This window comes from Euprymna scolopes, chromosome 3 (genome assembly GCF_053919585.1).
Source record: "Euprymna scolopes isolate OS-2025 chromosome 3, ASM5391958v1, whole genome shotgun sequence".
NCBI lineage: Eukaryota > Metazoa > Mollusca > Cephalopoda > Sepiida > Sepiolidae > Euprymna > Euprymna scolopes.
This window is the reverse complement of record NC_136484.1, coordinates 53,205,290-53,232,998: the sequence shown is the minus strand read 5'-3', so window position 1 is coordinate 53,232,998 and position 27,709 is coordinate 53,205,290. Positions and strand designations below refer to the sequence as shown.

The 27,709-nt window shown below is 32.8% G+C and overlaps 1 protein-coding gene across 1 annotated transcript in view; it reads right to left on the bottom strand.

Annotated features, from left to right (window-relative positions):
- Positions 1-27,709, bottom strand: part of LOC145255348 (synaptojanin-1-like) — a 229,033-nt gene that overhangs the window by 88,359 nt on the left and 112,965 nt on the right. The window contains exons 3-7 of the mRNA XM_080113945.1: positions 13,984-14,251; positions 11,345-11,570; positions 9,939-10,022; positions 5,568-5,726; positions 2,590-2,756 (exon numbers count right to left, since the gene is read on the bottom strand). Coding sequence (XP_079970071.1) covers positions 2,590-2,756; positions 5,568-5,726; positions 9,939-10,022; positions 11,345-11,570; positions 13,984-14,251 — 904 coding nt within the window. The remainder of the gene's footprint in view (positions 1-2,589; positions 2,757-5,567; positions 5,727-9,938; positions 10,023-11,344; positions 11,571-13,983; positions 14,252-27,709) is intronic.

Genomic DNA, 27,709 nt, shown 5'->3' with positions numbered 1-27,709 from the left:
TTCTACTGGTTGTTTAAAATCAAATATTTATTATTTTATTATTACTGCAGGGAGCAGATTTTGCTTTAAACAAAATCAAATAAAAAAGACATTTAAAAGAATCGTTTTCGGCATTGGTAAATAGGCACAAATTTTTCTGATTCCGATACCCCTAAAAGTTCTGATTTTTCTGATTCTAATTAATTGTCCCAACACTTGTTGACACATGTCACATCAATTCTCATTAGATCACCAAAATTAACCAACACTGAGTCTGATCAATACGAGATCGGTAAATCTTAAAATCATCTTGCCTGAATGGAATAGATATGTGACTGGAAACAACTTGTGAATTTAATATTTCCTAAAAAGTTAGAGGTTAGGCTGATGTGTACCAGAAGTTATGTCATGGGAGGAAGTATGTGGCAAAGAAGTGAGATGGGTATTCTGTCTCTTGGTTGTTTAACATCAAAGTGAACACGTCTGTTTCAAGGCTCTTCCACCACAAGTTTTATATCAAAGTTCATCAGACAATTCTTGTCTATAATTCTCCCCCAGAGAAAAAAACAAAAGCAAAGAAAAATCTTTATGATGTACGTACTCTTGATGAAGTAGTTGTATTTTTAAAAAAGGGAATTATTTTTAAGCAAATTTGAGGTTTTCTAATGCCCTCCTTTCCCCATGTTAAGAATGACTTTCTAAAATATCACAAAAGTTTGAATTATTTGGAATTATCTTACTTGTCTTGCAAAACTGCGTCAAGAGATCGTTGATCATTATCTAGCCACAAAATTTGATTTTCTTTTTTTTTTTAAATAAAACTACTTGATTAATTTACGTGATTTTTGGTGTATGATATTTTCTTCCTGTCACAGGTATATGCCCTATAAAACTGTTTTTCTTTATTCTTGTTTTTCAAACAACATCTATCCAGAAGTGCTCCTCAAATAAAATTCCTTCACTAGAAAATAAAGCAAGTTCTATCTTTCAACTGCAACAGTACATTAGTTACGCATGTACACACCTTTGTCTCATTCCAACTACAATTTTAAAATGTCCTCTCAGTAAAGCTTTGCATAGTTTATGTTTATTTTACCAAATACTTTGATGTACCAGCCATAAAAAATACCTTAAGTCAACTTGATCTTCACATACTTAACATTCTCCTAGAATGAAAATTTAAATCTAATTTCCTTTTATGGTCTTGAAATCTAGGTGAGAGAGAGCTTTAGCTTACATGCAATGATCGTAAATATGACTAGACTGATAGTCACGTTCTGTATATAGAAATTAGAAATACAAAAATAGTATAAATAAAGGCGTCAACAGGACATATATGCAATTTATAGAGGAAACATTTCTTTCTTAGCCAGTTGCAGATTTGTTTAGGAGAGATAATATTAAATAAACTCCGGAAATTATTGATTCAAGATATGAGGGTCATTCCAAAAGTAAGGCCTCCTATTTTTTTTTTTAACTCAAAAACTAAAATGTTGAAGAGCTATGAAGACGGGAGTGGTATCATTAAAGCAAACAACATTTTGTGCTCCGGAATTTATTTTTCTACATAGTCATCACCATTCTCAATGCACTTATGCTAGCCTCTTTTAATGCCTCGGTCGTAAAGTCCAGAGTGCAGTTTGTCACTCAAATTATTTTTTATAATCATACTTTGCGTTCTTTTTTGTTAAAATAATTTTTTTACCCCCTCTCTCTCCAAAAAAAGATGCCGCTCCATCGTTTCCTGTTCTAGTGTCTCCATTATGGTTTAAAGTTTCTACAGTATTACGTCTCAATTGGAACAGAAACATTAACTAAACATGGTTAGCATTTATATATTAGGATGAAGCAAGTTCTGCAGACGGCCCACCTTTATTTATAACAACAACGAAAACAAAAGCGCCCCTTATGCAAGATAAGAAACTGGCATACAAGGCTGGTAATTTCAGCTTAAGCTTTAAGGACAACAACTCCCTTGATATATATATTACAAAAAGATTGTATTCTTTACTAGTTAAGTCTTTTTAAAAGTATCAGCAGGATAACCATGTTCCAACTGCTTTTCTATTCAAACATTTTAATTTGAGATCTCTGCTGCCAGTTTTATTGCAGTGATGTCTTTGGTGATTCAATACTAATGATTACTACAATACTATCTCATTGATTACTGTACATGCAATAACCCTTATCCCTGAGTGGTCTCCGGGCCTTGATAAGTGGTGACCTCCATGTAAAAAAAAAGGCATTCAGCTTGTCATTCAGGGGGGATTTGTGATGTAATCCTCTTTACTTTACTGCCTAGGTGGTGCAAGTGAATTATTGAAAAACCGAGGATCTGAGCAACATTATATATATATATATATATATATATATATATATATATAAAGGAACCGTGGCGCAATGGATACAAATATTTTTGCAAACGTCTATATGAACATTGGCACCAACAGCCACTGAATTTGAAACAAATCAAGTCCAATAGATATTTTCAAATGTTTGCTGGGGCATATTTCAATGGTGATGAAGTGGATTAATTTTACTAAATCTTTTGAAAAATATTTAGTGTATGAACTATTTTTAAATCTTGTTGCTTATAATGGAAAGACTTACTTGGTGATATTTCCTGCAGAACTGTGGAAGAAGTTGAAGTTATTTAAATAATCAATAGTCATCTTTTTCAGCTTAGCAATATTTCTGAGATTTCCACCTTTGCATTGTGCATGATAGTCAAAGGCAATATGAGGCACATCGTTATGGCATGAACTATTGTGGTGGTTCTGGAAATAAAGAAGTCAACATGAAAATCATATGTTGCAAGCTTATACAGATTTAGTAGAAAGATTTTTTTTCTTGAAATAAATAAGAAATTTTATATTCATATTGCTTCATATGAAGCATTTAAGTTGAAATATATATATATATATATATATATATATATATATATATATATATGCATAAAAATAAAATAAAAATACCAGCAATGGTTAACGTTATGTTGTTTTGAAAAAAGAAAAACCGAATGAATTTATGAAATGATCAACGTTTCGTCCCTATTCCTGAAGATGTCCTCTGCAATAGGGACGAAACGTTGATCATTTCATAAATTCATTCGGTTTTTCTTTTTTCAAAACAACATATATATATATATATATATATATATATATGAGTGAGAGAATAGGAGGTAAACAAAATTAATATAAGATCATTTACATATGTTCCAAGAATTCAAAACAGAATTGTGCATGATAGTTTCAATGACAATATCAAGTTATATATATATATATATATATATATTGTAGCTTCCTTCAGTTTTGACAGACTATGGATACCCCCAATAAGGGCGGCTACTTGTGAAATTTTTGTGGCAAGAGTTACACAATCTCCAACCACACCTCTCCTGAGTGGGCACTGTTAAATACCAGTGTAAGTGGAGATTCAAGACGACTGGAAACAATGCCGATTATATATATATATATATATATATATATATATATATATATATATATATATATATATAGAGAGAGAGAGAGAGAGAGAGAGAGAGAGAGAAATAGATAGATACATTGCACATGTTTAAATTTTGTAACAATAACAAATATAAAGATATTAAAAAATTAAAATAATAATAAAAGCAATTATAATAAAAATAATTATAATACTAATAAAAAATTAAGATTTAAATTAACAAAAATAAAGAAGCTCTAACAATTTAAATACAAATAAATAAATCTTAATAAATTCACTGCTCCTCTATTATTGTCTGCTTGACAGTTGGCCTGATTTTGTATTCCTTATTTTGTTTTAATGGCATATTTTTTTTTTTTTTAATTTTTATTTTGGAAAAATAGAGGTACCTCTCAAAATTATCAAAGACATTTATCATCCCAATTATATTAACCAGCAAGTCCATTTTCACTGATTTATATGTGAATAATTTTGAAAAATAAATATATATATACAAAGATAAATACGATCTTCATTTGTTTTTTTGTTCATACATCGTGTCACTCCAATATCTTAGTAGAGAGAAAGATTTCAGTCACCTTTTGCATTTCATCAATTTTCTAGCAGTAAAAGTCCGAAGTTCTAAGTCTACAATATGCAGATTTAGTTAGTATTCCATAGATTTAAATCTCTTTAAGTATATTCATATTAGGGTAGTACTGCTGTCATTGGAAATATGGAAGAGGAGAATACTTCTGTATTGTTAGAAGTGAGGAATATTTTTATGGATAATCAATATAAATTGGATTATTTTTGGCTTGCATTATATTATTAATGTTTTTTTTCTCTTATAAAAATGATAAAAAATGATTACAAGTTTTTTTGAATACATATATGAGAAAGAAATACGAGTCAAACTGACCTTACCATGCCTAATCAATGATACATCCATGACAATCAGTTCAACTGATTCTGGGCCACTTAAGTTAGGTGGCCATTTTTCTTTTTTTTTTTCTGTCAAGCTGAGGTATATTTCTGGACATTTTTAGTACATCCACCTTTCTAAACTTTACCTTCTTTCTTAGAGAAAGAGTTAGTTTATTTTTAAGCACTTAAAATGCCATTACCAAGAAATACCAATGGGGTTGCTCAGGCATTTTTTGTAGGCTAGAGTGCACTAACCCTAGTGTGCTAGCTTTTCAAAACCATACCTGACCTTGTGTCTAACCTGCTGAAGATGTAAAAATAAAGAAAAAAAAATTGACACATGATATAAATAATATTTTAGAAATTATGTGAAATAGGTTTTATGGTTTCGTTTTACAGCTCATCAACAATGTCCACGTTATTTAAACTATAATCCCCGACATCATAGTTCCAACTGTAGTCCTAACAAATTACTGCTAAACTTAGAATAAAATCTAATTTTGTTCAATTCTGTTTTTGTAATCTTAAAATTTGATGTTAGATTCTGAGGAATTATAACAATAAAAAAAATCAGTAAAAAGAAATGTGGAGAGAGTGGGGAAGGGTTATGCACCAGCTCAAATTTGATGTTAAAGGCTAATAATGGAATGGTTAATTTATAGAATCAGTGGATAAACATGCAAACAGACAGTTAAAATAATAACAAAAACAGATTTCTAAATTCAACAGATATTTTGGTCATGCAATCTTAATTATGTGGTAGAAAAGAGCTTTATTTAAAAAAAAAAAATGCCTTTTTGTACATTTTTCTGAGTTTAATACTATGCTTTCTACTCTCTCTCTAATTTTTTTCAATGTTTTTCTGTATAAAAAGGTATTACTTTTCCAATTAGACCTTTTTCTACCACAGATTAAGGTCGATTCCACAACAGAAACACTGATTGGGTTTAGAAATGTTTATGTTATTATTTTAACTAATCTGTTTGCATGCTTATCTACTAATTCGATATACTAATCATCCCATTTTGTCTGAAATTTAATTTTATGTTTTAAACTTTACTATGAATAATAAAGTATTTCAGAGGATTTAGATTGTCCTAACCAATGTCATATTCATCATGCTTTAAGAATCGTTTGCAAACACATACATTTGCTTTTATTTATTAAGATATGTATATAAAGTGATTGTAAAATGTATTGTTTAGACGTGAACTGACCTGGAATGCTTGGCTGAGCATATGTTCCCCTTCTTTACTTCCCAACAAATTCACAATTACTTGCTTGCCATACAATTTTTTTAACATGCTCAAATGTCGATCAAATGCTGGTGCACAGGCCTCAAAACCTCGAGAAAGACGGATCTTATGTGATCCCACCTGAAAAAAAGAAAAAAAAGAACATGTTATCAATTAATTAAATTAGAAATTTTCCCTATAAACAAGTATAGGTTGTAACGATTATATAATTGTGAAAAAAAAAACAAAAAAACTATATACAATATATAGTAAAAAAAAAAAAAAAAAAAAAAAAAATAGTTTTAGACTATTTAAATAATTTCCAATGCTTTTGTTAAAGTTTACCCATTCATCTTTTTTTTTTATTACATATGTTTGAATTCTTATTCGGAAATATGATGCAAATTAGAAATCTGCGAGATCATGCCAAAACTATAATTGTTTTGTTATGGTAATTTTTTAAGCTCTATTTATAAAAAAAAAAAAATAAATAAAATTAAAAAAAAAAAAAATAAATAAAATTAAAAAAAAAAAAAAATCGAAATAGGTCAGTTGGTAGAACCTCAGACTTAAGATCTCAACATTTTGGTCTGGATTTCCAATTATGGCATCCACTTTATTTGTTGGGAATTTATCATTTACTATTAATCTGATATTCTCCATTTTGAAAAATAGTTAATATCTCTGATATTGTAACAAAGCCACTAACACGTATGTAAATAACTAAGCCGTGACAAGAGTGTGACGTCACAGCGGGATTGGAGGAAGTGGAAGGAAAAAAGAGCAGAGGATAAAAAGCACATAACATACAGAGAGACTTTTAAGCACGTGTTGACATGGCAGAGTTTTGTTAGAATGATAGAATTTTTAAATAAGATGCAAAACTCATTTATCCACTGAACTTTTAACAAGATTTTCAGATGACCATATACAATATAAATAAAGACGTTAGCAGGACATATATCCAATTTATAGAGGAAACATTTCTTTCTTAGCCAGTTGCGGATTTGTTTAGGATAGAGAATATTAAATAAACTGCAGAAATTATGGAGTCAATATACAAGGCCTCCTATTTTTCAACTCAAAAGCTAAAAGTTTGAAGAGCTATGAAAACGGGAGTGGTACCATTAAAAAAAAACATTTTGTGTTCCAGAATTTATTTTTCTAAATAGTCCTCACAATTCTCATTGTACTTATGCTAACCTCTTCTGATGCCTCAGTCGTAAGGTCCAGAGTTCGGTTTGTTACTCACATCTCTGTGGCCACTCTGAAATCGACAAACCCATATCCTAACTATGTTTATATCGACTGCATTGGCTTTGTAAAATGGATTACAAACATAACAGCTGATTATAACTGTAGACTAAGAAACTTAATTGACCCCAAGGGGAAAAGCAGGAATATGACCATATTTGTCACTAGCTTGTAAAATACATGTCAGGTGGCTTAGTGTGGAAATGACTGGCAATAAATGCCTTTTCTTTCAAATGAAAAAAAATCTGTTGAATTTCTTTCCTTTGTTTCTTTGTGAGACTTTCATACACAGCATTGGGTCTGTGTTAAAATGTAACGACCTTGTTACAATATTTCGAGATAAGACAAATTTGGCAATGTATTTATTGTTTTCAAAAAAAAAAAAAAAAAAAGTTGCAACTAACAGACAGACAAAATGTCTATTTATATAAGATTTCTGTCCACTATTTACTTAAAAAAAAAAAAAAAAAATGAAATTAAAATGTTGATTTCTAATCCTCTGTATTTATCTTTTAATTAAACTATGACATTTTCATGGACTCCTTAATCTATAAAGCTAAAACTGAATTCTATTTACTGTTTCTAAAAAAATAACTTATTATCAAAAAAAAAGAAAAAAAAAGAATGAATGAAACTTTGCCTCTCAATTTTCAACATATATTATTGAAATGAGACATTTGATTGTTTTTCATTACATTTATGATTAATAGGGAAGCTCTCTGCAAATAAACAAAAACTCACTTTATTCATAGATCTAATTGAATGTTATTTGAAAAAAAACAAAAAAAACATAATGTTAATAAATTATTATATTAGAAGAATTCAACATTTAAAAATAAAACAAAAAAACAAGCATATATATTTCATTAAATAACACAGACAATTTATGTCTGTTTACTTTGATTTTAATCCTTTCTAACCTTCTAATTAATTTTATTGCTTTAAAAGTACTGTGACTATGGCAGTTACATCAGCCAGTTCTTGCCTGAAGCAAGAAACTTAATTAGAAGGTTGGAAAGGATCCAAATCAAAATCAGTAGACATAAATTGCCTATATTATTCAATGAAAATATACTTGAAAGAAATATGTTTGCCTAAATACACACGCACATATATATATATATATATATATAATTAGCTAAAACACCAATCTCAAACTTTTCTCTTCATAAGTTCAAATGGAAAGTTGTTTTTTTTTTTTTTTTTTTTTTTTTTTTTTTTTAATCGCAGTAGAATAATTAAAGAAAAATATTATTCAGGTTTATGATAATCAATAATAGGTAATAACTGGAGTGCTTCAGCAAAGAAAATATGAGATTCAAATCCTTACATTTATTATTATTACGGGGGTACCTTGTTCGGACTCCAGCTAGGCTCTGGGACATAGTTGCTGATTCTCTGTTTTGAATGTTACTTTTCACTGCCTTCATTCAGTGAAAAGTAACAGAGAATCAGCAACTATGTCCCAGAGCCTAGCTGGAGTCCGAACAAGGTACCCCCGTAATAATAATAAAGGGTTGGGTTCGAGACTCCTAACAAACGGTTCCCCAGTTCGATACAAAACACCTGATGAAGACCGGAGGGCAAAACGGCCAAAACGTTGTGATTATAACAACCAAAATGAGGAAGTCAGTCCGACAATCTCAAACTGGCTTTTCAGTTTTGGGTCTAGAGTTTAGGGCGATTTCGACCATTATCACTGCATGATCAACGTTCCCGAGTGGGCTGTCAGTGGGAACTGTGGTCAGAAACAGATCTAGAAGTGATGTGTGTTGTTCTTGCTGATCAGGGAAACGGGTTGGAAACATAACCACTTGTGATAAGGAGTGAGATATAGCGAAGCTATGTGTTGTGTTGCCCGCTGCATCTGTGTAAGTAGAGAATCCAAGCCAGTTTTTGTGGTGGACATTAAAGTCACCAAATACATGTACTTGTGCACTAGTGTCGAGGGAGAAAGTTACTTATGCCTGAAAGTATCCTGTACATCTACAAGATCACCATTGGCCTATGTATGGAGTATTGTTATATTTGGGCTGGTGCATCTGCTACTAGTCTCTCACACCTGGACAGGGTTCAAGAGAGAGTTACCAACCTGATAGGTCCTGAGCTGTCATCTAACCTTCAGCCTCTGTCCCATCAACAAAATGTTGCATTCATCTGGCCGTTTTGTAAGTATTTTAATGGTGGATGCTCCGATGAACTACAAGCCTTTGTACCCCCTCGACGTAAATACCCCTGACAAACCTGACAACCAGCAAAATCCCACCCCTAAACAGTAGAGATCTCTAGATGTAAGAAGGCCTTCTACTCTAATAGATTCTTATCTAGAACTGTTAGACTTTGGAACTCCCTTCTGGGTTCTTGTTTTCCCAACTGTATTGACATGCAAAAGTTCAAGTGTAATGTGAACTCAACTCCCTACATAGTATTCCTGAAACATAGTCCCGATAGTAGCCCCCTACATCAAAGTGACACTGTGCCTTGTTTAGGGTGAAAATGGAATTTAAAAAAAAAAAAAAAAAAAAAAATTTGTTTTGATCGGACTATTGTTCTCATCTCCTACCTTGGTTAAGTATCTTGGAAAAGAACTTTTCTCCTTTCTTTTCCAAAATGTCTGACGGAGATCGGAGGCTACACCGACCAAAACATTGCACAAATAACACTCAAGATGAGAACAACCATCCGATCATAAGTAATGAAAACAACTTAATCACTCTTTCCTCTGTTCAACAACTTGTCAACTGTAATCACTAGACTTAAATTCATTTGTTATTTTGCTTGTGTACTTTGTGATTTCATATTCACAATCTGTTAGAATGAGAATAACTTTTCTTTTTTTTTTTTTAATTTCTAAAATAATGTAAAAACATCATCTTTACTTTTCATGGATGTCCAACAGAAAAGAGATCGCACAATATTATTGCAAAACTTGCTAATAGGTAATTAATACCATTGGATTCCTGAAAGAATTTTATTCAAGAAAAGTTAATTTTAATCTTGGTACAGAGCTTTATTTTCAATTGCCTCCCTGGACAGACAAATACCAGATTTATATTATCCATGTACAGGAAAGAAACTGGTGGGTGAAATGTGACTTACCTGAATTCCTGGTTGATCCCAAAATAAGGGGACTGACCCCCTGACTTGAATAAAAGAAGAGATCTGATCATCTAAGAAAATCACCTATAAAATAAAAATTTCATTTTTTTTAAGAATAAGTTCTATTCTGATTTTTTTTTAATACTAAACAACAATTGGATTAACCAATGTAATTTTCAATTTATGATTAAAACAAAATCTGATTCAAATACAGGGTGACACCCTAAAAATGCCACCCAGGAAATTGTTTTTTGGGGAGAAATCAATATAAAAGTTATCTTTCTTTGAATTCGTACAGTTGGTTTTTCAAAGAAATGATCGTTTGTTAAAATGAGATTTCCAGCTTAATAATGATTTTCAGAGAAATGAGCTTTGGCTAAATGACATTTGCCACTCTCCATAAATTACCAAACAAAACTCTTAAAAAAATCTTTTGACCATATAAAATAGAAACTGTTTTACCTGTCTCAATTTTAGTTTTTAAGGTCATTGATGCTTATGGATGACAGTCTGGACTTCACGTTCAGGTTGTTGCATAAGTTCCTGCCATTCCATAAAAAATTTTTCTTCTAAAACATATTTTGATATTTGCCAAAGTGTTACATATCATTAGAAAGCACATATTCTGTTATACAAAATAGTGGTCATCATTTTTGGTTTAAATAATTTTTTCTTGTTTTTCAGAACCATCAAATGGATTGTCAAGTAGACAAAAAAATCACATTTTCAACACCTTTTTGAGGTTAAAAAGCAAGTAAAGTGACCAAGGACATATGTGTTGTATATGGAGAAAATGTTATAGCTGAGAGAACTGTTTGAGATTGGTTTACCAGATTTAAACACAATAGTTTTGACCTCAATGACACTCCTCATTCCGGAAGACCAATCAGGATAGACAAAGACCAACTCAGGGTTCTTTTGAAGGAAGATGGCCATCAGATGTGTAGAGAATTGAGTGAAAAGATGAAGTGTGATTTTGCAACAGTTTTACGCCATCTTCAATTGATGGGATTCAAACAAAAACTTGGAGCTTGGGTCCCACATTAACTTACTTTTGCTGTTAAAATTCTTAAAAAAAAAAAAAAAAAAAAAAATGGCAGGAACTTATGCAACAACCTAATACAAGTCATTTTTATTTCCTGTGGATTTATTCATATTCATATTATTATTATTGCTGTTGCATCATGGAAACTAATAAATACTATTTAGAGTGACCATATTACTGTGCTGGATTACTTCAAGAATTATTTGCTGTATGACTAGTTAACACATGGTAAAGGAAGAGAGTGAAAAGATAAACAGAGTGAGGGAGATAGAAAGAGAGGGAAAACGAGGAGAAAAGAGAAAGAAAGTCTAATACAACATTAACTAATCAAAATGACTATTGAATTGATCACATATTTTACCTGTTCTGTTTCCACAAAGTTTGCCACATGGCCATCATCATTGGTCCCTCGGACCATGAACCGAGTCCCCGCTCGTTCACAGCTAAGTCGAGATATGAGACACGCTTTGGCTTGTTTATTGCCAGCATAGAGAGTCCGAATCTCAATACCACCAGATATGACTTTGAATAACCATTGACTACAGTCGACACCATAACGTTCCAAGTGGACATGCAACATCTTATTCCTGCGGAGGGAAAATAAATAAAAGGTGAAAATCTACAAACACAATAAAAAATAAATTAAGAAATTCCTTTACAAAATCTTAAAACCCAATTCAGAAGTTCCCCATCTGAACATGTCTATATATAAACAGGACCCAAGTGTTTAAATGTAAAGCACTGTTATGTAACCACTACAAAGTGTTGCATTTCATCGTTACTCCGTACTTCAAGATGATTTTTTACATCATATTATTTTTTTGCTTTCAAAAGTATTGGGCACAGGTGAAATTCCCAGTTCCAAATAAAGTAACAGTAAAAAAAAATTGGTATCTACACCAAAAATTAGGAAAAATTATAAAGTAAAATTTTAATTAAAAATAAAAATCAATTTCATCACATTTTGCTGATCCACCATTGATCAGAGAGGAAATCACGTAAATCAGGGGGGAGATAAGTCAGTCCATCATTTAACTAAGTACCTATTTACAATGCCTCCCCACGGGACAGAGTTAGACACCAGGGTCGTTTTTTAACGTGGAGAAAAGGTACAAAATAAAGGTACACTGAAAGAGAACATGAAATGGAAGTGCCGCATCTGAAGAACAGATACTACACTTTGATCTTGGCCAAACTAAGTAAATAATAAATGGCGGATTGACAAAATATGAAAACTGATTTTTATTTTTAACTAGCGAGGGGTACCCGGCGTTTCCCGGGTGTTTGGAGGTGTGTGGGAGAGGTTTAAAAAAAAAAGTAAGTATGAGGATCGAACCCGAACCCTTGAGGCAAAGTTGTAAATTAAAGTGTGAAAAAAAAAAAAGTGCGACGTTAACCATTGCCCCACCGAGAGATGCTAATGGCAACACGTTTGAATTTATTTAATTACTTGGATTTGGGAGGTGCCCATTTTAATGAGTTAATGAGGTCAAGTTTGACTGCGGAATAGTATTTCATTTACTGCGGAACGCTTCCCCCCCCCCCAAGATGTTATCGGAAAAAGACTAACCCACATGCGGCGAGCGACAAATATTGAATATTTATCTTCCCAAAATCGAGCAAATTAAATAGACAGGCGAACTTCGTTGTTAACTGTGAGATATTACGATTTATATGTGATATAAAAAGTTTTAAAAAGTTGTGAAGCGAGCGACCGCTTCTCTGAAAAAAGCCTTTTGTTGACATACAGAAAAAGCGAACATACATACATACATTTTTGCTTTTATATTTATAGATTAAAATTTTACTCAATAAGTTTTCCTAATTTTTAGTTGGTTGGTTGTTTTTGTTTTATGGCATTGAAAAAAAGTTTTTTTTAACAGAAGATATTTGTTTTGTTTTTTTTCAAGTCAGTTTCTATTTAACCCATAGTTGGGACCCTAACAAGTACTACCACTCCGGGTCAGTGGACATGGGAGCAATGGCAATTAAAGGGTGGCTCCACACTCCCCAGAGCCCACAAGCTCAGGCCTCACCATCGAATATAGTTTAAGGTCATATCCAGGACCCTAATTTTTAGTGAGGATACTTATTTTTGTATTATACATATGTATATTAAAGCGTTTTTACTGGGGATGTGATTTAGACTTGTGCACAATACTATATAAGCACCATTCATTTAATTTTTAATTTGAGAAAATTGGATTTATCATGTGTTGCATACAAACTCTTTCTATGCATCACATAGCTTTAATACAGACAATGTAATAATAAATAGGGGAGGCTGATTTTCAAATTTCTTTTTTAATATCAAATATTTCTTTGCGGAAGAAGTTGGGTATTGTTATGGTGAGTACTACATTGTTTTTCTGCTGTTGAGTGCTTAAACATTTATTTGTCAACATTACTCTTTTACATTGAATTATGTATTTATTAAATGAATTTTGCAACAGCCAATAGATACTCTTTTCAAATCATGTGGATACATACACACTTCCTATACACATTCCAAGAGGAAAACAAAATATGCACGGACAGCAGTAGCATGAGTATAACCAATCTGTTCCTCGAATACATTACAAGCGAATTACCCAACTTGCAACTACTGATTGGATTGTTAACTTACAGTAATAAACCCTTTTATATTTGCATATTGGCTATTAAAGTTTTTTTTATAAAACACCTTTGGATAACATTACAAAAACTATGTCTAATCAGATTTCTAATAAATGACTGCATACCTCACAGGTAGATTAGTTGGCTAAAGGTACAGAGTCAGGAGTTTTGGGTTTTTTTTTTTAAAACCGGATCCAGAGTTAGATTTTTTCAGACCTCTGAGGTGTAGAGTTAAAATTGGTAATTTTTGCAAGAGCAGTAGTAGATTTTTTTAATAGACCTTGAAATCATTTTTTTCAACTGACTTTTTTTCTCTGATAATAAATCATAGAATAATATAAAAATGCTTAAAAAAAAAAAACACTAAGTTATTCAAACACAAACCAGAAAAATCTGTTGTCAGTTTCATGTTGTTGCAATTGTCGCTGTGCACAAAGACTCAGATCCCAGGGATCTTTTGATGATGACCAAGAGAAATAGAATGTTCCGGAGTTTAACAGCTTACGTATCTCGTTGACCTTTTCGTCGTCACCTGCATGCCGTTGTAGGGGGATGAAAGTTGTGGCTGTCACACGAAACACTTCCGAATCGAGAATTTTATTTACAGATACACACGCAGTTACGATGACCAAATACAAATTGACCACATCACCTACAAAAACAGAATGAAAGACAAATAACTGAATTATAAATAAAATATGTGTTAGATACGTTTGAAGCCGAAACAACGCATTATTACAAAATAAACAAATATTTATTTTGTTTGAAATTTATATTGGAATTTATAAATATATTTTGAAGCTACACTTCATCTTCAGTATGTTTCTTTTTTTTTGCCATGTTGCTGCTGGAGCAAGTAGAAGTCCGTTCATTGTTTTTACAGTAGTCTTTTCAAGTGTCAAAATGGTGCATTAGTCATCTAATACGTATTTTATTGTATTCAAACTCAACCCATGCTTCTATCAAGGAACACAAACCGTAACGTGAATACTGCGTGACCAACACACTGTTCCAACACTTGAAAAGACAACTGTAAAAACAACAAACGGACTTCTACTTGCTCCAGCAACAACATGCCCCCCCCCCAAAAGAAAGACATACTGAAGATGAAGTGTAGTTTATGTGACCGTTTGTAAGTTATCATAAATAAATTTGAAATATATATGCAAAAAAAAGTATTAATAATTTTTATTAATAAAATTAGAGCAGTAAATTAAAAATAATAAAAAAGACAGATTAAAATAACTATTAAACGTTTCATGGTTTCGTTTAGTATTTCAATTATTTGGCATTTTTTTTGTTTTTTCCTTGTAAAAAGACAATGTCCATTATGTGAGTTGACTGAGGATTTATTCCATGTTCAACTAGAAACTTCTATATAAATAAAAACCAATTTGTGCGTGTTTGTGTTCACAAAAACTTCTGACAAAAGGATCTTAAATAATGGCAAATATGACAGTAAGAATGATGTCGGTGATGGCAACTTTTAACAACATTCATGTCAGTGATGACTACCGTCTTGGCAACATTCAGCCAAGATCACAGTGCAGTATCTGTTCTGATGCTACACTTCACCTTTTCTGTCCCCGTCAGTGGAGGAGAAATCCTTTATGACCGAGGCAATATATATTTTTGTCCCAATCTAGACTGCCCCTTTTTGGGGAAATGGATTTTCCCAACATTAAAAACCGACCTTGTGTCTAACTTTGTCCTCGTGGGGGAGGCAATTAAAAGGAACATTGATTCTCGATGCCAGCCATTGAATGCAAATTGCAGTAGTGAACGAAGACAAAATAAATTCCAATAAAAAATTTTTTTTAAAATAAGTTTCATTTTGGATGAGAAGCAAATCATTTTAGATTTCATTTTTATGTGCAGGTATGTCTGAGTACATATCCATACTGATAGCTAATGAGTATCAGCTTTTAAAGCTAGATCAAAATTTTGGATTTGCACTTGTATAAAATATTCAATGCCTTATCAGGCAGAGTTATAATAATTGGATAAGGTCTGTGTTTTGGTTTATTAATTAAACATGACAACTGTTTTCACACGGTAAGCGATTCGTGAGATGACTAACACTTTTTTTTGTGCTTTGTTGATTCTATATACTTGATACAAAGCGCCCAAAACCATATTAAAGGTATCTGAAAAATCGTTCACAGTATGAAACTAGTGATTGATTAAAAACATATTTTATTCAATTATATATATCTATACCAGACTTGTTTACCTGTGGCCTGTTGAGTCACAGCCACTATTTTTTCCATTATAATTCCATTTGAAAATTCATAAAGTGTGATATATATGCTGAAAAGTTTTTTCTTGCGGAACTAAACAAGAAATCTCTTTACGTCTATATTTTATTTATTGATAATATAGAAAAAAAGAGAATCTAATTTGCATGTGTCTAGTCTGTGCAAACACAATGTGCACATAAGCTGAAAAAAAAAAGTCCCTCATTCTCTAAATATTGAAATAATATCAGAGTAGGTGAATCAACATACAGTAAACAAGAGAAATATATAGATAGCTAAGTGAAAGATGGGGAACTTGTTCAATTAATTATAACTAAAATACGCTTAAATATGATATTTTAATTTGTCCAGATTTCGTATATATATATATATCTATAAAAGTGAAAATGTCTGCGTATGTGTGTCTGTCTGTGTGTGTAAACTTCCCTACCAAATAACTGTCAATTTTCGGTCTACAGACTCAAGATTTGACATAAGGGATATTGAGATTTGGGAAAATCTTTTTAATCAGTTTTGGATCAGAAATTTGACTGTTGGGGGGTTAAAGTTCAACGATTTGATCTTTGAGAACTCTACCAAACTCCTCCGCCAATTTTGGGTCTAAACACTTGAAACTTTAGATATAGGTTACTTGGATATAGATCTAACTTTATAATTTGATTTGAGCCCAAAACAATAAATGTTGAGCTATCATAGTTGGGGGTTAAAGTTTTAAAAAATTTGATCTCTGCAGTCTCTACCAAATTACTCAGTCAATTTTCAGTTTAAACATTTGAAATTTAACATAAAATGTATTCAGACACAGGGCAAGCTTTTTAATTGTTTTTTTTTTGCTGAAAATTTGGCTTCGTCAAAGTTCAGAAGATTTGACATTTGCGGTTTCTAGCAAACTATTAAGCCAATTTTGGGTTTAAACATTTGAAATTTTACATAAAGGGTATTCAGACATGCAGCAAGCTTTTTAATCAGTTTTTGGGCGAAAATTTGGCTGCCAAGGTCAAAGTTGAAAGAGTTGACCTTTGTAGACTACTAAACTTCTCTGCTGATTTTAGGTCTAAACACTTGAAATTTTAGATGTAGGTTACTTAGACATGGGTCAAACATTTTAATTTAATTTGAGCCAAAACAATAAATGTTAAAGGGTCAAAATTGGGGTCAAAGTTTTTAAAAATTTGACGTCCGCGGTTTCTAAGGAAGCCTATTATATAGAAAGGCATTACCGTACATATTCACACTTTTTAATATATACATATGCATATAAAGTTATGAACAGTACATAAGGCCCAAGCAAAGCCGGGTGAAACTGCTAGTATTATTATAGAGTTGTGATTTAAAAAATAAAAAAAGTATTTAGGTGCCATTAGCTAGAATCGACACTGAAACTGTAGCGTTCAATTCTAACCCATTTTTGACCCCTTAAAAACAATTTTAACCTGCTAAAGACCCAGAAAAGAACAGTCCGTAAAAAATCCAATCATTTGAGGCCCCTAGCACCACTCTGTGACTTTTAATTTCAAAGGAGATAGAGTTTGAAAATATGGAGACAGACAAACAGACATATAGCTGTTTATATATTACATTTACAGTGAATTAGATAAATTATAATTCAATCTTAGAACTAGGTATATTTTTGCATGTATTTTGTGTTAAAAATTTAAAAAAAAAAAAACTTAGGGAAACAAACATGGCAGCATAACAAATTAATCCTCATATAAGTATTTAATCATCTTACCTACTTAGTTTTTATGTTGTATTTAAGTGTTTTTATTTGCTTTCTTAAGTTGGCAAATATGGCCCACAGCCAAACCTTTAACACATTTCACGTCAAAATATGACAGATTATCTGCACTCCAGACATCAGGAACTAACCCAGTCTCCCATATTTTACAAAGGAAAATGGTGGTCATCCCGATGAAAGCAAATGCAGTTGAGCCTTCTAGGGTAAGATGCCTGATACATGTCCCAGACTTCTTCGGGTTTTCTTTGTTTTGGAGAACCTTAAGTATTGAACCTGACTCTCACTTTTAGGGATGATGCCTCGGTCGAACTATGAAGAATCATCAAAAGACATAGAACATGTTTACATTATAATCTTGTGTTCTTTTAAAGAAAACATTTTTTTTGTTTTTAATAAATCTATAATTTAGAAAGTCAATGCAATGCAGGAGTTTTTAAAATAAACTCCTATTTGTTCATAATCTAAATTTTTGGTGATATCTCACCTTAATCAGGGATTTCTTTTTTTTTCTCTTTCTCTTCCTACTTCTATGTAGCAAGCAATCAAACAGAAAAGTGAATCCCATGGGTTGCTGTTTCAAACGATGATATTTTAAATAACCAATTCATGCTGTCACATGACCTCGACAGTTGAACATTTAAAAGAGGAAAAGAAAAATCTTTATTTTGTTCTTTTCAGTAGTAAGTTTGAATAGCAGATACTTTTATAACGTACAACTGACTTTTCTTGTTTAAATGCCTAAACATTTGCTCTTAGAATTATTTTTTTTTTTATAAACAGTAAAAAAATTGAAACCCATTCTTTTTTTTTAAAGAACAAAACAATTATATTTGATTTTTGCATTCAAAATTTGATTCAAGTCCAGAAATAACTTTTTAATCAACAGTTTAAATATAAATTGATGTTGAATAATAAACTTGCATCATGTGTAAGCAATCTTGGACTTGATTATTATAAACTAACTTTTTTGGGATCTTCTTTCATTTTATAGAATAAAACTGGATCTGTGTAATGCTTGTATCCTGACAGCAAACGGAATCTTTTTTATTTTTTTTACTTAGGAGTCACCACTTATCAAGACCCAAAGGATAAGGGTTAATGAATGTACGGTGGTAGTGTAGTAATTGTACCTATTTACAATGCCTCCCCACGGGACAGAGTTAGACACCAGGGTCGTTTTTTAACGTGGAGAAAAGGTACAAAAATAAAAATTGTCTCAGTCGTGAAGGATTTCTCCTCCACTGAAAGAGAACGATAAATGGAAGCGCCGCATCTGAAGAACAGATAGTATTTATTTGCTCCCCCACCGAGCAAATTAGGCACAAGGCCGATTTTTAATGTGAGGAGTGAAGGGGAAATGGGGACCAACTCCCCGGGGAGTAGGGGAGCTGGTTAGTGACAATTGGTATGAAGGGTTGCCCCTACATTGACCAAGGTCTTATATGTGGGGTCGCCCCCACATAGGGTCTTTGCTTGCAGTATCTGCCGGAACAGATGGTGTTTATTTGCTCCCCCACCGAGCAAATTAGGCACAAGGCCGATTTTTAATGTGAGGAGTGAAGGGAGGGGGAAGGGAAAAAGGGGACCAGCTCCCGAGAGGTGGGAAATGGGAGCTGGTTAATGGTCAGGCATGTGGGGTTGCCCCCACATCTGGTCTTGCTAGTCATAGCTAGTCATAGCTTGCAGTATCTGCCGGAACAGATGGTATTTATTTGCTCCCCCACCGAGCAAATTAGGCACAAGGCCAATTTTTAATGTGAGGAGTGAAGGGAGGGGGAAGGGAAAAAAGGGGACCAGCTCCCGAGAGGTGGGAAATGGGAGCTGGTTAAAGGTCAGGCATGTGGGGTTGCCCCCACATCTGATCTTTGCTAGTCATAGCTTGCAGTATCTGCCGGAACAGATACTACACTTTGATCTTGGCCTGAAGGCCAAGTCGTTAATAAAGAAAACATGACAGTACCTCCCCTCATCATCTATCTTGTTTGAGTGGACGAGCCATTCAACATTGTGAACATTGAAATTTCCATAGACATGAAGGTTAGCAAAGGGATTGGTCGACAAAATGTGGTTAATTTTCTCAGAGATACTTTCAATGATAGTAACTCCATTGTTATGGGGTCGGTAGAGGGCAAATATGAACGCGGTGCTATGAGCATGTGCTACTCTGAAGCACATTTAAGGCAAATTAGGATCTTTTCTGAAAATGTCCCTACCACATGGAAAGCTATGTAGGCACATATTTCATGTCCGTGATGATTTGGAGGTCAGATCTACAGAAATCCAAATATCAACCAGCCTTTAAAGAACTTAAAATTTCACTGCTTTCAGTGAGCACCACCTCAAAAAAAAGAAAAAAAAAAACAAAAAACACTGGCTATTGTAATTGAGAACGATCTTACAACAGAAATTGACTAAAACTGAATGGTAAACAATTTATTGAACTAAACAAGCCGAGTGTGCTGGATCTTACTCCACAAGTAAAAAATTTACTTTAATGATGACTAACATTTATACAAAATTTTTTTTTAAATTTAAGGAGTGGTTACTGAGAAAAGTGTGAACAAATATGCGAACGATTTGGCATAATTTTACTCCCAGGAAGACAACCAGAGTTATCCCGGAAAATCCATTCTATCAAAAATTTACTTTCACTATAACTAATGTTTGTGCAAAAGTTTTTTAAAAATCCAAGGCGTGATTATTGAGAAAAGTGCAAACAAACGAACAGGAGTGAATTACTAGGTCCAATTCCTCCTTTGTTGGGGTTGGGGAGGCATCAATTCCTCCTTTGTTGGGGTACCAATAAATAAAGAGGTAAAATATGCTTGCTTATCTATAGAGCTAAAAATGTCATTGATTCGTCAGAAAAATAAATCATTTACATAAGTGTATTGGCAATCACTTTGTTGTCCCGGATGTCTGTCTACAACCACCTGTTTTGGATAGCCACAGCTCCTTTTCCACTGCACACTCACATGCAATGAATGCAAATGTTGCTAATCAGCCATTCTGACCAATGACATGCAGGTGCAGTTACTATTTTTAGACATAATTTATGTCACGTACCACGTAAACGCATAAATTGCATGAGCCATTAAATGGTTTCAGTCGCTCTTTAACAACATTTCCAAAAACATTACCTAGGTATAAGTTGAACCCCCCCCCCAATAACCTTAAAATCCTCTTCCAAAAATTCGATTTATACACAAGTATATACGGTACTTAATTTTAAAAATACAAAACTTTGACTATAACGATGAAGCGCTAATTTAATGCTAAATCGGCCACGCCGCAACATACCAACACACTTCATGTTTGTTGGCAACAGTTTATTTCAAATGGCATTGTTTGTTCTCACTACAAAATATCCTCTCTGCAGCAAGCTCTCCTCTCCAAATGTCTTCACTGATTCAGTTCCGTTCTTCGTCATCCACAAAGCAATTGAACCAGCCCTTCCTCAGGGTTGGAAAAAATGAGGTGAAGGTAACTGAAAAACTAGCTCAGAATGGTGAAACAGAATACTGATCTTGGGCTCTTGCATCTATGGGGTCCACTGTTGGAACATGACTAGCTAAAAGTTGTATGTGCTACTGCAGTGGACCATCACATCTGGTCACCATTCACTTAGGACATAGTAAATTCTCTGGATGGAGGCGTCCCAGCTGCTCCAGGGTGAAAAACAAGTACAAATAAGTAAGCAAGTACATGTAGAACAGTTGAGTTAGCAAGTTCAGTTCAGAGAAACACAGGTCAAAGAAAGAAATAAGTGATAAGAATGGCTTGAGGGAAAGAAAGATAAATAAAGACCTGGGCAGAGATAGGTTACTTTGGAAGTCAATTTTTTTAAAGCTGTCCAAATGGCAGCATGTAAAACATACTTTAAACTAAATATAATGATCATCATGATGTTGTGTTTCTGATTTTTTGAGATGAGGATTAGTTATTTGTTTCATTTGGATTCCGTGGCACAGTGGTAAGAGTACTTGGAAAAAAAATCGATTGTAAAAGTGATATTCTCCTGAAGGTTGAAGGTTCAATTCTCAGTGTGGTGACCATAAAATACAACTGTGAATTACTTATGGTCATGGCGGATGGAATGAGAGCATGATATTTCCATTAAGTAAATAAAGGATTCCGTTCGAAATTCCATCCAGATTCCTGAATTCAACAGAAACATTCCAGAGTTTAAAACATACACTTAAAGAAGATTGGAGATTACATCGACCGAAATGTAGAAATGACACTCAAGATGAGAACACTAGTCTGAAGAATCCAAATAAAACCTGTTGGAAATACTCAACGGTTTTGATAAGTCATTTCTTAATTTGAATTAAAGTTTAAGGTGCAAAGATTAAGCATTATGGAGCTATAACAATATAAAACAGTGAGTTTCAATTGTGCCCCTGTCATAAAAATAACCAACTGTCATGTGATGATACTACAGAGATGAGGAATTGTTGATGCTATGCACATGTAAATAAAGGATTCAGTTCAAAATTCGCAGAAGGTTAACAACACCAATATAAAACATTTGAAGAAGGCTGGAGAGTATGACAGCCAAAAAATTGCAAAATGATAACAAAAATGAGGAAAACAGTTTACTTTTTATCTAGTGACAATTTGCATGAAATATCTAAACTTTAAACATTCTCATCAGAGTTGAACAAAGCCCAGAAATAAAGTGCAACACTGATAAATGCAGAACTGGCTCATTGTAACCTTTGACATTTGAACCTTTAAATAGTATTATCAATAATATCGTTAGGACTATAATTAAAATTAAATATCTATGACAATGTTTTATATTAAGAAATAACACTGATAAACTTCTTTTTAAAAACTGCATTCATGTGGGACTGTTTTATCATTATGATATGTGACAAATTTGTGGATCCGCAGAATGGAAGTACATAAGTGTGAAAAACCCATAGAATAAAGTCACATATTGTTGAGAGTGAATGTGTTAAGTTTTAAAAAACAATTAAAAATATAATTTTCTAACTTTTAATGTCACTTTTTTTTTTTTTTTAATTACATTTTCACCCTAAACAAGGCACATTGCCACTTTGATGTAGGGGACTACTATCAGGGACATAAGCTACAGGAGTACTATGTGGGGAGTTGGGCAGAAAAATATCAGTTCACGTTATACTTGAACTTCTGCATATCAGTACAGTTGGGGAAGCAGGAACCTGGAAGGGAATTCCAAAGTCTAGCGGTTCTGGGGAAGAAACTACTGGAGTAGAAGGCTCTCTTACATCTATGGATCTCTAGCGTGAAGGGGTGAGATTTAGCTGCTTATAGGATTTGTCGAGGGTATTTACGTCGAGGGGGTACAAATGCTTGCAGTTCGTCGGAGCATTCACCGTTAAAGTACTTGTAGAATAGGCAGAGGGGTGCTACATTTCATTGATGGGACCGAGGCTGAAGCTTAGATGACAGTTCAGGACCTATCAGGTTGGCGACTCTCTTTTGAACCTTGTCTAGGAGCGAGAGACTAGTAGCAGATGCACCTGGCCAAATATAACAATACTCCATACATGGGTGAATGGTGGCCTTATAGAGGTACAGGATACTTTTGGGCGTTAGTAGCTTTCTAGCACGGTAGAGAGAACCTACCTTCTTCGCAGCCGTCCTGGCAATGCTCTCAATATAATTGTTCCAACTTATGTTTCCTGTGAACGTTAGTCCGAGGAGTTTAAAAGATGTACTTTCAAATAAAGAGTCTTTAGTCGTTGCTATTGGTGGTAAAGAAGGTTTCTTGTAATTATTGAAAGAAACAAGTTTAGTCTTGGCAGCATTGAATGTGACCATTCATTTTTGTCCCCATTCCACTACAGATTGAAGGTCATCCTCTAGTGTTTCTGCTATTTCTTTAGATATGTGTTTATTTGTTTTCCTGCCGTGTCTGTTATAGAGCGTGGTGTCATCAGCATATATATCCATCTCACAGGCAATTTTGTCGGGGAGTCATTTATGAATATTAGGAATAATAGAGGTCCAAGGATAGACCCTTGAGGCACTCCCGCATTTATATCATATTGTTTAGATGTATGACCGTCGAGGACAACCTGGATTTTTCTCTTATTTAAGAAGGATTTAATTATGTTAAGTATTCTTCCAGTGATACCATATGATCTGATTTTCCTGAGAAGACCTTCATGAGATACCCTGTCAAAAGCTTTAGATATATCTAGATCTACCGCTCTACCCTCTCCTGCTTTGTCCAGTGATGGACTAGAGCATGGTTAATTATGGACAAATATTTTAGAGAAAAGTAGGAGGAGGCTAATGGGGCGATAATTTAAATTTTCGCCAGAATTCTTGAAAACTGGTACCACAGAAGCAGTTTTCCAGCAGGCAGGAAAGCAAGATTCATTAAGGCATTTGTTGTAAAGTTTGGAGAGAACTGGAGCTACTTTAGCGGAGCACTTTTATAATAGCACAGCCAGGATGAGATCAGGCACACATGCTTTTGAAGTGTCAAGATTTTTTATGATAGCATGCACCTGTGAAGGGGAAATTTTCAGATCATCTAGTGTGGTGTCTGTCCGCAAAGGAAAGTCTGGGAGGGGGGTGGTTAGCAGGGTCTAGTGTGGAGTTGGAGGCAAACCGACTGGCAAGCATTTTAGCCTTCTCGGTTGCTGAGCAAAACCTCATGCTTGTTGGATAGTGGGGGAATTGTTGATTGCCCATTATTTACTACACTGTTGTAGATTTTCCAGAAATGAAAATGAAAGAGAGTCATAGAGATTTCTATTTAAAAAAAAAAAAAAAAAAAAAAAAAAAAAAAAAATATCATAAATTCCCTGGAATATTGTTTGGGTTTTTCAATGATGCACACTCAAATACAGTGAGTGTGTGAGATTATTCTATTGTATTTTAACTTCCAACAGGACGTCTTCTTTCTTAGTCAACTTACAACAGGATATTTTATTTTTAGTCATAATGTATTCCAAATTATTTAGTAGTTATCATGACACTTTCTCAAAAAAAGAAAAAGAAAGTTAAAAACAAATAAAATAAAATTCTATCCAAACCAACAAGTGGATCATTTTCAATCAAACTCGTAATAGAATGCTTTTTGCCAACTAGTTAACCTACTCAACATTGCTCATGTATTGTATGAACAATAATACTAATAATGAGTAATTCATTGTACAAATGTACGTTAATTTGTATAATGATCTATTCATTATTAACGTTTTCTTTAGATTAAATTCTTAACAAAAAACAATTTGCAGATTATAAAATATGCAATCATAATGCATTAGATATTTACTAAGCATTATAATTAAATCACCTTAAATCTTCATTTTTCTTACATGCATTTATAAACAGTTTGAAAGAAAGCAATTAAATTTGAAAGAATATTATTAAATATTAATCAAGTTTACAGAAGTTACATTTTAACTAGTGTTGTACCGATTAATCCGAATCAGGAATCGGAAAAATCGGTAGTTTTCGGGGTATCAGAATCGGTATTGGAAAGATTTGTGCCTAATAAATGTGCTGAATAAAACCATGTGTCTATATAAATTTAGCTATGTGTATATCTTTATCTTTTTGTATCTACATGATTCATTTCTAAACTAATAAGTAGTGTTGTACCGATTAATTGGAATCGGGAATCGGAAAAAATCGGTAGTTTTGGGGGTATCGGAATCGGTATCGAAATCGGAAAAATGTGTGCCTAATTTCCGATTCTAAAACCGATTCTTTTAATATTTTACTATGTTAATTTTTCATTGCTGATACCGTTGATAAATATTTATTCCTTTTAAACTATTAGTAAAACTAACCTCTATAGATCATGATAACATTAAAAGAAGATCTAAATTTATTTTATCTGCATAAAATAAACAAAATAAAACTTGAAACTTTGTGAAAATTCGCTAGATAACCTTTAGAAGAATGCAGTTTATTTTCAAGGTATTGAAAAAATTGTTTAAATTTAAAGAAATATTTTGTCAAGAAAAATAATATCAAACATTATTGCTAATTAAATCAAAAGTAGAATATAATAGATTTTGGATTTTGTCCGGTTAGGTTTTTGTCAGCTCTCTTACTCAACATTGGCAAATATGATAAGGAATGGCGAAAGGTGTGAAAAGGATTGGCCTTGAATTGAATTTGAAATGAACTCGATGTTTATACTTAGGGATTCCTAGTCTAGAGCCCACCAATCTCACTCCCTTATATAAGGCAATAAAAACCTAGACCACTAACTGAAAATATTTGGGGGTAATTAACATCACCGTTTGGCTTCAACAATTTGGCAACATAAAATGTAAGTGTATTTTTAAATAACTATTTTAAAAATATTCAAAATGTGTTTCATGATTTGAAAATTAATTACCAGCATATTTTTACTTTATTTTTGTTTAATATTTATTTTAATGTGATGCAAAAGTTCGAATTGTTTTTTTGTTTTTTTTTGTAAAAGTCAAATATATTCTTTTGTTAGATAGAAGTGTAACATCTTGTCTTTGGTAACATTTATTGGGTGGGTTTCTACTAGTATATTGTTTAATTTTTAATTTTTGAGTCATTATCAAGAGTTAAAAGTCGTATGTCGGCCTTTTTTCTTGTTCTCACATAATATGAACATAGTGACATTTCTTGGGTGCGTTTCTATCAGTACTTTGATTTCTGATTTCTGAGCTATTATCGAGGCTCGGATATGGCTAAATAATATCACCATTTTTATTTTGTTTTAACTCAATAGGCTTTACACTACCATTATTTTAAGTTAAAAAAAACTTTAAAATAAGTTAAAGTGCAAAAAAAGAAAAGAAAAAATTATCCAGGTAGTTGAAAATGTAGCTTCGCTTTTTTTTTTTTTTTTTTTTTGGTAACATTTTTTCGTTGTGTATTCATTTATTTCACCCCCTTTTCTTCCTTTCTTATTCTAAAAAATCATCCACCAGACGAGAAGGAAAAAAATAATAAATTTAAGAATTTATAATGTCTGTTTTACAGGTAAATTTAACAGAAAAAATGAGCCTCCATATCCAAGTAATTCTAACGTTTAAGGACAGTTAACCAAAGATTGCTATAATATGTACGTTCTGTGCGTTTGTGTATGTGGGAGGTTACTTTTTAAGTGATAATATGCGGGTTTTATGAACTTACCAGTCTAACTTAGGGTAAGTTGTAAAAGAATTTAATGAACAATCATAATAATTTATAATGGCCTGAAAATTTTTAACATAGGGAATCCAACTCTCCCAAAAGGGATACTCTGGATTGAAACGGCAATAAAACTTGTCTCAGTCTAGAAGGATTTTTCTGTCAGTGGCAGAGGACATAAAGGATAAAGTGTAATATCAGAACAGATACTACACTTTGAATTATTTATTGGGTAAAATATATAGCATATTTTCACAAATTAGGCACAATACCATCAAATGTGGGTGAAATTGGAAGTTGTGGTAATACTCTATCTTACACTATCTAGAATCATTTCAGTTATCACAATAGCACATTTATTCTAGAGGTCATGATATTTACAATATCCATAATTTTAATTTTCAAAATAGATTTTAAGACCGTCCTGAAGAGGGATTTAGTGGGCTACGCTAGTTTTAAATGGGAACTAAATCATCTCCCCAATGATATTTAAAAATAAATATTGCTTAATATTTTACTCTGTTATTTTGAAGCTATGTGTTCTTGGTGCTCGGTAAAATTGCAAGGGAATAAATAGCAGAGTAAAAGTGGCAACGGCAAAAATGGTAAAAATGGATAAATAGGGAAAACCCGCATTTTAGTAACAGAAAATTAGGACTGTTGGAGAAGTGCCGGGCTCAGCTCTCTACCCTCTTGTTTAAAATATGGCTAACCGCTCGCTGCCAAATTTTAAAATGATCATTTGTAAACAAGTATTTACACTGATGGGAGGTGTTAGGTTCTCACTCATATAGTTTAAAAGAGGAACACGGCGTCCTTCCATGCTTGAAAATAAATATTTTGAAAAGTATTTACTCACTCGGTAAAAATCGTAAATGAATTTCAGGTGTCCGGAAAATTGGGCAACAGAAAAGGGACCATTTTGGCCAGCTAGGAAAAAAGGGCAATTATTGAATAAATATTGATTAATAATAAATTGTAG